Raw genomic sequence first — 11,309 nt, 5'->3', positions numbered from 1 at the left:
ACGTTACTCTCGTAACCATAACATTCATAATAAGGTACAACCATTTTACATAGCACACATCAATCATGTCGCTGTTCCTTTTCAATGACGACTACCCAGCAGACGTCATCACGATTGGGAGAGCAGCGCACCGCAGTTGTACCGCGTGGAAGCTCGGCATGAATTCCCCGGTGCAGAACAGAAGGCTACGGATTGTTTCTCACGTAAGCAATAGCTCGTAGATGTAAAGTTATTCGTCTTTAACGGATTGCTTCAAGTATTGACCTAATTTAACATATTTCTTTGCAATAATGGCGCTTTCCATTGCAACTGTATGGACAAGGTGCGTCACCGTTCTCTTTGTATTCAGCGCGATGTGGGGAATTGCTTTGTCCATTAATCGCTACTCTATTCCCGAGGAAATGCAAGAGGGTTCCGTTGTTGCAAACCTGGCTACAGATTTGGGACTTGACCTTCGCACTCTGATAACACGCAAGGCAAAGCTTGACATCATCCACAGAAACAAATATTTGGACATTAACAAAGAAACGGGAGACCTGTTCATACTTGAAAAGATAGATAGGGAATATATATGCTCGAGCAAGACAACGTCTTGTTTTCTGAAAATGGATGTCATATTTGAAAATCCCATTCGAATTTTTAACATTGAGCTTGAAATTATGGACATAAATGACAATGCACCGGTCTTTCGAAGGGAGACAATGCACTTGGATATTTCAGAATCTACCGCTGCAGGAGAGAGATTCTCTTTGACAAATGCTGTGGATGCAGATGTCGGTGCGAATTCTATTAAGACTTACTATTTAAGCGAAAGCAAGTCTTTTATAATTGACATACAGACGGGAAGCGATGGATCTAAATACGTAGATTTGGTTCTCAACAGTAATTTAGACAGAGAGGAACAGGCGGTTCATAATTTAATACTAACCGCTGTAGATGGCGGGGTCCCTGCACGCTCAGGCACAGCCAGTATCATCGTTAGGGTTCTGGATATCAATGACAACGCCCCTTTTTTTAACCAGCCGATATATGCTATTAATGTAACTGAGAACTCCCCAATTGGAACTCTAGTAATGACCTTGAACGCAACAGACTTGGACGAGGGCACTAACGCAGAGATTATATATTCATACACGTTATATACATCCGAGAAGACACAAGAAAAGTTCTCTCTAAATTCGAATACAGGGGAAATAAAGGTTAAGGATGTGATTGATTTTGAGGAGAGCCACAGTTTCGATATATATATTCAAGCCAGAGACCAAGGATCTAATTCGTTATCCGGAGATTGTAAAATAATGGTATTTATTACCGATCTGAATGACAACTATCCCGAGGTTACCATTAAATCTTTTAAAAGCACGCTCAAGGAAGATGTTGCCATAGGAACATTAATAGCAGTGATCAGTATAAGCGACAGGGACTCTGGGGACAACGGTGAAGTTGAGCTCACTTTGAACCAACAAACATCCCTACCTTTCGTTCTTAATAAGTCTTCGGAGGATTACTTTGCTCTGCATGTTTCAGAACCACTGGACCGTGAGACAATTCCAAGATATGAAATCACTTTCATAGTCACAGACAAAGGAACACCTCGCTTATCTGACAATGAGACAATCACCTTGGAGATACTGGATGTCAACGATAACTCGCCAATATTCCCCCAGTCGTTCTACACAATCCATGTTGTGGAGAACAACGTCCCCGGCGCACTGTTGACGTCACTCAGTGCTTTCGACCCGGACCTCCATGAGAACCAGTATCTGGTGTATTTTATCATGGAGAAGGAGATCCTTAACACATCTATGTCCATGCTTTTCTCTATTAATCCAGAGAATGGCAACCTTTACGCTCTGAAGACCTTTGACTTTGAGAGGGAGAGGGAGTTCCTTTTCCACATAGAGGCCAGAGACTCTGGGGTACCTCCACTGAACAGCAATGTGACAGTTCACATCATCATTCTGGATCAGAATGACAACACCCCGCTCATAGTGTCACCTTGGCGTGCGCAGGGCTCGGTTATTGAAGAGGTGATACCGAGGTCCACTGATAAAGGATTCCTAGTTGCCAAAGTAATCGCCATTGACGCAGACTCATTACAGAATTCACGGGTCACATATCAGCTTCTACAGATCAGTGACTCTAGCCTCTTCAGTCTAGATCAATACAATGGGGAGATCCGTACCACAAGAATGTTCAGCTATAGGGACCCCCGTCATCAGAGGCTGGTTGTTGTCGCCAAAGACAATGGAGACCCTGCTCTTTCCGCTACAGTCACCATCAAGATATCAACAGTAGAACACATGGTGACACCATTCTCAGAAACTACTGAGTTGCCTTTGGAATATGACTTGTTCACAGACTTAAATCTGTATTTGGTCATTGGTTTGGGCTCAGTATCCTTTCTGCTATTGATCACCATATTGGTGGTCATTGTGCTGAAGTGTCAGAAACCGAAGCCCTTGAAGATGCCTCCTGCTATGAATATGAATCTGAACAGTCTAAACAGGAACAGTGTGATCAGCAGAAACAGTATCATCAGCCAGAGGAGCTCTACCATAGCCGATTCCACCCTCATCTCCAGTGATGCCTACTGGTACAGCCTGTTTCTAGCAGAAACCAGAAAAGGCAAGGTGGTTGTCAGACAGCCTATAGTACCGAAGGGAGCAGGCTACTTTGTGTCCAGTATACCCAGAAGCACAGGGCCTACAGAGACCAGCGACTCAAGAGCATCCACGCTACAGGTATGTGCGCCTCTGAGATGGAGGCCCGGAGCAGTTTTCCTCTGACATATACTTCCTTATATGAAATGCACACGCTTCCTTCCTTCATGTAATCACACATCTGACAAGGTTGGATTGATGAAAGCAGTAGCCTTTCTTTCATAGAGACTATCATGTGTCACTGATTACATGAATGAAGGATGCATTCAAATACTATTCAAACAGAGCCTTGTTTTGTAAAAAAAAAATGTTTTTATACCAGAGCCACCTCTGCATTATTTTTGAGACCAAAGCCACCTCTGCCGGTTTCTATGCGTGTCCTCTGCGCATCCTTCAGACTGACCGTTTGACCAACTTTACACAATCATATTCCACTGAGAGGAGGAGCCTATAGACCCTGTGTCACCTCAGTGCAGCTCTCAGCCTTTTATGTTAACTGACAGGTTAAACTCCAGTTAATGAACCAATACTGTAGTACTGTACTACTTATAACTACTTATCTGACAGGCTACACTCCAGTTAATGAACCAATACTGTAGTACTGTACTACTTATAACTACTTATCTGACAGGCTACACTCCAGTTAATGAACCAATACAGTAGTACTGTACTACTTATAACTACTTATCTGACAGGTTAAACTCCAGTTAATGAACCAATACTGTAGTACTGTACTACTTATAACTACTTATCTGACAGGCTACACTCCAGTTAATGAACCAATACTGTAGTACTGTACTACTTATAACTACTTATTTGACAGGTTAAACTCCAGTTAATGAACCAATACTGTAGTACTGTACTACTTATAACTACTTGTCTGACAGGCTACACTCCAGTTAATGAACCAGTACGGTACTACTTATAACTACTTATCTGACAGGCTACACTCCAGTTAATGAACCAATACAGTAGTACTGTACTACTTATAACTACTTATCTGACAGGTTACACTCCAGTTAATGAACCAATACAGTAGTACTGTACTACTTATAACTACTTATCTGACAGGCTACACTCCAGTTAATGAACCAATACTGTAGTACTGTACTACTTATAACTACTTATCTGACAGGCTACACTCCAGTTAATGAACCAATACTGTAGTACTGTACTACTTATAACTACTTATCTGACAGGCTACACTCCAGTTAATGAACCAATACTGTAGTACTGTACTACTTATAACTACTTATCTGACAGGTTACACTCCAGTTAATGAACCAATACTGTAGTACTGTACTACTTATAACTACTTATCTGACAGGCTACACTCCAGTTAATGAACCAGTACGGTACTACTTATAACTACTTATCTGACAGGCTACACTCCAGTTAATGAACCAATACAGTAGTACTGTACTACTTATAACTACTTATCTGACAGGCTACACTCCAGTTAATGAACCAATACTGTAGTACTGTACTACTTATAACTACTTATCTGACAGGTTAAACTCCAGTTAATGAACCAATACTGTAGTACTGTACTACTTATAACTACTTATCTGACAGGCTACACTCCAGTTAATGAACCAATACTGTAGTACTGTACTACTTATAACTACTTATCTGACAGGTTAAACTCCAGTTAATGAACCAATACTGTAGTACTGTACTACTTATAACTACTTATCTGACAGGCTACACTCCAGTTAATGAACCAATACTGTAGTACTGTACTACTTATAACTACTTATCTGACAGGTTACACTCCAGTTAATGAACCAATACAGTAGTACTGTACTACTTATCTGACCAGGGTTTAGTTTGGTTTTAAATAAATACTCTATGTATTTTGCCAAAATGTCCTCTATGCATGGGATATCTGCAGGTTTTCTAGTGTTTCGCTAAGGGATACTGTGAGTAGCATTGCTCCTGTACCTGTTGAGTTCCAGTAATTGCACTACCGCTAGTTAGCATTGACCCGTGGAACTAACGCTAACTTTCTTTATACAGCACACATAAACATAGCATCCACAAGTTCACCAGACTCTGGGAAAGTAGAACAAGAATATCACTGTATCCATTTAAGCTCTGTTCCAGTCCTGTGGTGTATGAACACAGCTAGGATATTACTGTGTAAGTGTTATGCAGACATAACAGAAAAACTTATTTGCTTTTAATTTGCCCTGCAGTCATTCACTCTACTGGGGTTTGGCTCAGTTTGCTTATTTAAGTCATTGAGCCATGCTAATTCCCAAGTCATGTTAGTGCCACTTCCTTTCATTCTTTGCTTGCAGTTCATGCAATTTTAATAACAAAAAATAGCTTTCCAAGAACGTCTGTCTGCTGTTGTCTCAGACACTACAACTCTCTGAGCTGAATTGCAAAACCAGGACCGGGGTTTGTGTAATAATAAAACTAACCTGGGGGAAAATAATGGACTGATGTGAGCTCTATACAGTATAATGGGAATGCCAGTGTAGGCTAAACATTGTATGACATTGTTAGTTTATTCTAATTCCTTTTGTGTTGATGTGTTTGTCTGTGTGCATTGTCTTTTCCAGGTCCAATAAGAGGCTAACCTTGTCTAACTGAAGTACTGTTTTAATTTTAGCTCTGACTTAGGGACAAGGCAGTCTCCTCTCTATTGTACTGGCATGACATGAAAACAAACAAGAGATTTGGATTGGATTAGTGGATCTTGTATTTTGGAAAAGTGTGTGTGTGTGTGTGTGTGTGTGTGTGTGTGTGTGTGTGTGTGTGTGTGTGTGTGTGTGTGTGTGTGTGTGTGTGTGTGTGTGTGTGTGTGTGTGTGTGTGTGTGTGTGTGTGTGTGTGTGTGTGTGTGTGTGTGTGTGTTGGACTCTGACCATTGAACCTGTCTCTTTTTCTGTTCTAAAGTACTCAAAATGAAAGGAAGCCCATTCTACAGCTGGAGGTATGCTGGTTGCTGGTAACATGATGTAGGAGCACTGATTGGTGTAGCTCAATCTAGAATTGTGTTTCTCACTATTTTTGTGTGCAAGTGTCGCTGTCCTGCTCTAATGATAGGTCTAATTGTCACTTTATCACCCCTAACGTGGGTTTGACTCTGTGTGGGCAGAGTCCAGTCTCCTTTGTAAAAGGGGGCATGGATTATAAAATGTCAGCAAAGAGCCGACATACATTGATTTCCAGAGAGGATGCAGAGAGAGGGTTGAATTCCTGGTCTCTTTCTCTATCCCTTTCCCTATTTGTTTTCTGTCCCCCTCCCCTGACACACACGGCACACTCTTCTTCCCATTGACCTTCATTGTGATGCATCTGTGATTAGATTGGGAAACCAATCACTGACAGTTGAGATTAGGCCCAAAGTGGCTGCCAGGTCAGAGCAGTAATGACAATATGTGGTTTGTTTGGCAGAGACTCAGGGTGAAGTGCTAACTAGCACAGATAAAGGATAGGATTAAGGTATGCACTGTCTTGTTCCAAAGCTCAGTGTGCACACCACCTTCAGAGCAGCGGCTGCATCCAGCCCCTCTGTCACACCCACACACATCCCTGCATATTTTGGCTCTGCCCCTGCTCCCCAGCAGCCACATCTTATCATTGGCCCAATACAGGGAGAAATAATGAATTGATGAGCTGCTCAATGCCTGTCGGCCACTGTCTAACACAGACTAACTGTGGCCTCCATAGACATATTACCTTTAGCCCTGCACGTACGCGCGCGCACACACACACACACACACACACACACACACACACACACACACACACACACACACACACACACAATTGCACTAAAGTAGTTCAAACACCAGCCTGCCTATCCTTCACTCCTACAGACTGTGATGTGCATGTCTCTATGGTACATCTCCCTTTCTGTTGCCCTATTTTTGTCATTTGTTTGGTTTTAATCAAATTTCACTTGCTTGCTTTTTAATCTGACCTAGATGCACATGATTGATCCATTCTGCAATTTGGCCATTCTGTAATTTCTCAATTCCTGTGGGGACAATAAAAGATAATGATTTGAGAAATAGCCCATGTAGACAATTTTATAGATTTTACCATGCACACCTCCTTGCATAATCCAGAGGCATGTTAATTGTTTATGACCGTAAAAGTAAGCAACTTGGTATCTAATGCCCACCCATGTTCGATTGATGGTGGAAATAACCAATCAAGCCCCAGTTGGAGATCTTAACAGTTGCATGAATTGTGACTCCTTATAGGCTGTCAGTCAAGCTGATCCCCCTCCTCTCTCCACCTCCTATTGGCTGACTGTGTTTTCTATTTATTGGCAGGATTCCAGGGCCAGCAGTGACCTGCCATGATGTCCTCAATCTGGGGTATTCGGGTGCAGAACGTTCAAAGAAGTTAAGAGTGACCAACACCCCTCCTTCAATCACTGGGATCCAACAGTTACCTCTGGGGGCAGCTCGTCGAACCCTCTGCCCAAACATACCACACCAACCACCTCAGCAACTGTAGACTACCTTTATCATCTTCCATCAAGCATGAATCTGCATGGCTACATCAACAGGTACTTGTATTTAGAAAATATCATAAAGAAGAAAGGAACATCAAACACAAGGTCTTTCAGACAACATTGGACTGATGTTATTATGCATAGCACCCTCCCTGGGACTTTTGACTGTAAATGTGGGACCAGGCACTCAATATCTTCCAAAATCCTACCTTACCTCTCCAAGAAACACATTACACAAAAGGGAATTCTGTTTAGTCCTTGTGAGGATTCCTCATCATTGTGATGTCAATGCATTATTGGGGTATGTGTGAGAGGTCACAATATGGTCAATGCCATAACTCTGTTAGCTAGTGAAATAACTATCTTTGTTCATCTGTGAATGTGTAGTGTGCATAGATAACTTTTGTACATTTTGTTTAGAAATAATACTAAAGTTTTTCATCATTTGACTTTCTAGACCTTACCAATTTTCTTGAATGTGTTGAATTATGTTTTTGACTCTGAACATCAGCCTATGTTATGGGATTATTTATCTCCTGAGACATGGTATGGGATGTGCATGTTGAGTTGGTAACAATATAGATCAAGACCTCATACCTGTCATTCAATGAGCCAGGTAGGAGAGAAGTACCCCATCTTACTCCACTTCACATTGCAGACAGAGATAGCTAATATATTCTCACGGTTGAAATCTTCATGATCACATTTGACACTGACGCTATATTTAGTATATTTTGACGAGAAACATTTCCTGCTCAGCATGTATATATATATAAAGCACAGACTATAATCATTTGTTTGTGTGAGAATCATGTCCAAGGAAAAACTCAGGACAGCGAGAAATACCCAGATTTAGTTCCTACCTGCCTAAGCAGGACAATATGAGGGTCAAATGTAGCCAACACTGTATGTAGAATATCTGAGGCACTAAAGGGGTTCACTTTACAACAATTTATCATACCTCTGTCTGAGCCTTCTCAACTAAACTCCACAGGCCTCTGCCAGGTTCCAATTACTGTAACACTTACTCCATCCCACACTCCCAGTGTCCCTGTCACTGTGAACAAACCTCAGAGAATCAGCTAAAGGAGAATTCAGTGTTAAACAGGAAGCTTAGAGGAAGAAACCATGTGTACTTTATATAAGAAATGTTACTATATTCACTTAAAAAAATAAGACTGTTTAAAAAAATACATTTATTGTTGTATATTTGAAATGTATTTATGTTGGCATGGTGCAATACAATACTCTGGCCATGTTTTTAAAGTTTACAATGTTTTATGAATTGTCATGTTTTTATTGGATATTTTGAACTAACAATTGTTAACACTGCTTTTTATGTGACTTATTCAAGTACATTGTGTAGCCTACTGTATGACATTTGTATTGCAATACATCATTCAAATATTTTATCTGATACAGTGTACAGACAAACAATCTAAATTATTTTATGAAATGTGAATGTAACGCTCCCCTGATTAAGAATTTAGCCAAAATGTTATTTTAAATTTATAGACATACAGAGTATCTCTTCTCCCAGCAATACCCTGAAGTGCAGAGATTTAATGCAAGGAAATTTGGTCTTAGAAATGAGAAACTAGAACAGACAGCAGTATATGCACGTCACAATGAAGGGAAAGGGCCAAAAGAAGGAGAGAGAGAGATAAGGAGAAAGAATCTGAAGACGAGTGAGACAGAAAGGGGGCTCCTTTGACGCCAGTGCATGTCATGTATGACCTTATAGGCCCTGCACTCACAATCCATCCAGTCTTCATTTGAAATGAAATACTGAACTTAAATAATACTGTATATATCTCAATCATGTCGGTTTAATGGGAAAAACAATAAGCTATTCCTATTCACAGTGATTTCCACTGAATCCAGATCTGGCTACACCACTCATCTACCACAGGCTGCAGTGCAGTCATAGATTTAAGTTCTAATTAACTCTCCAATTCTCTCTTTATCAGTCTCTTCCTATTTAAAGCCCTGTGTGAATCATGACCTCACCTCCCGTCACAATGTGAGGTCACTGTTTGGGTCTGAGGGCTGATGGTGTTGGACACACAGCTGTCTGATTGCTACACTAATGATGTGGGCGCTGCCTGCTCTGCCTGTGGGGAGAATATGCTGCCTGAGCCTTGTATGAAGACACATTTATTACACATTTAGGCAACAGAAAATATTAAACTAAATTCAGACGTCATGAGCTCTTTATGGGTCTCCTGCATTATACCAGTACATGTGACTTGAGGAGAATGAGATGATGGTTCTTAATCCAGATTCAAGTCATGATTATTGTAAGGTATAAGATGTCATCTGGATTCATTTAGATCCCAGGCATTTGGAGAAAATCTCCCAAGCAGCCAGTGGCTGGGTGATTGGCTGATATGACCTGAGACCTTAAGCTCTACTTTGACAGTGGATGGGGTTTAAAACCTGTATCGGCGTATCTACTTTGTACTTTTTTAAAAATACAATATACTTTTTATATCTGATGTAATCTCTGCACTTGGCTTGATGGTACAGGAGGGTGTCTGTGGTGCTTGCTTAAGTATCATGCAGATCATGTCTGTCTCTGTATTGTAGCTACACTGCTTATTCCTGCATTATGATTCTATGGTCTGACTGTATCTGCCTCCCTTTCTGTAGGGCTTCCTGTGTTATTTATAGGTGGGTGGGGGGCGGGGACACAACCCACAACGCTGATTGACAGATGCGAGTTAAAAAAAGTGAGTGAGAGAGAATGGCATTGCTTACATTTTTTTATTCAAAAACAGTTTGGATGTTGTTTCTGTTGCTTAAATGTCCTGCTTGTAGATGCTGGTGTCAATAAAGCTTTAAGATATGTGGTTCTGTGGGTCCCTTTCTTTCTGAAGGCCATTATTGAAGTTATCGGTGTTGTTAGGATACTTAAATCGTCAGACATTGATGATGACCCAGTTTCTCACTTCGGTACTCCATGCTAAATCAAGGAGATTGAGTATTAAACTGAGGGAGAGGTTAATATGAAGGAAGTATCAGGTAGAAACACAGCTTTCCTGGTGATCTTCTTCTTATCTTAAAGACTGCCCACACTGCACAGTGAAACACTGATGGATGATCTCCATTGTGACGGCACAGAGACAGAGCCTCTACCCTGCAGTCTGCTGCAAACGATTGATGGGAGTGGCTGTTTGCCAGGAACCACCCGGCACCTAGGAAATGGTTGCTATGACAACCACACCACCTTCCTGTGATTACGGAGGAGGGGATTATCATGAACACCCTGCTTTCTATTTTGTCTCCATCATTCCCTCTCTCCTTTTGGCTGTTCTGTCCCTCTCGCTCTCTCTAATTGAATGTTTCTGCCGTGTGACTGCCTTTGCACAAAATATTTCAGAAATCATGACACAATCTCTTGGGCACTGATAATGAAGTAATCTTCAATTCATACTAACTATTGTTTGGCACTCCAGTATTTCAGAAATCATATTCTAACCCCTGCAGAGTGCTCCAGTTACAACGGTCAGCACCTTCTATATGTAGTACCAACCCCCACAAACCTCTACTCTCTTGCTCTCCCTCTCTCTATCGCCAACCATTCTCAGTCCCTCTCTCATACATACATACATATGCATGTGCACTGACATACACACCAATATGCTGACTTGCACACGAGCAAGTACGTGTGTGCCCACACACACACTACATTCCTCTTTCAATCGGCAGCATTTTCCTCAATGATAGCTCTTGAGGTTCAGCACCATGGATAGCGACCCACCTCAAACTCCTATTGCTATGGAGACAAGCTGTGCCACAATAGAGATAAAGAGAGAGAGAGAGAGCACGAGGGATCTTCATCTAAGTCACAACAGGCAAACAGTCTGCTTAAACTAATAACACACAAACAATTACACGTTTTAATGTCTTTATTGAAAACACCATGTAAACATTCACAGTGCAGAGTGCAAAAAGTATGCAAACCCTTGGATTTAATAACTGGTTGACCCTCCTTTGGCAGCAATAACCTCAACCAAATGTTTTCTGTAGTTGCGGATCAGACCTGTACAACGGTCAAGAGGAATTTTCGACGATTCCTCTTTACAAAACTGTTTCAGTTCAGCAATATTCTTGGAATGTTTGGTGTGAACCGCTCTTTTGATGTCATGCCACAGCATCTCAATA

The 11,309-nt window shown here is 41.2% G+C and overlaps 1 protein-coding gene across 1 annotated transcript; it reads left to right on the top strand.

Annotated features, from left to right (window-relative positions):
• The first annotated feature begins 233 nt into the window (after positions 1 to 233).
• LOC139421941 (protocadherin alpha-C2-like) lies at positions 234 to 9,963 on the top strand. The gene is made up of 3 exons (XM_071173080.1): positions 234 to 2,744; positions 5,570 to 5,606; positions 6,958 to 9,963. Exons 1-2 carry the CDS (start codon positions 291 to 293, stop codon positions 5,579 to 5,581), a joined length of 2,466 nt encoding a protein of 821 aa, XP_071029181.1. The 5' UTR covers positions 234 to 290; the 3' UTR covers positions 5,582 to 5,606; positions 6,958 to 9,963.
• Positions 9,964 to 11,309: the final 1,346 nt, after the last annotated feature.

Source organism: Oncorhynchus clarkii, chromosome 12, assembly GCF_045791955.1.
Source record: "Oncorhynchus clarkii lewisi isolate Uvic-CL-2024 chromosome 12, UVic_Ocla_1.0, whole genome shotgun sequence".
NCBI classification, from domain to species: domain Eukaryota; kingdom Metazoa; phylum Chordata; class Actinopteri; order Salmoniformes; family Salmonidae; genus Oncorhynchus; species Oncorhynchus clarkii.
This window is presented reverse-complemented; position numbering and strand designations above follow the sequence as displayed.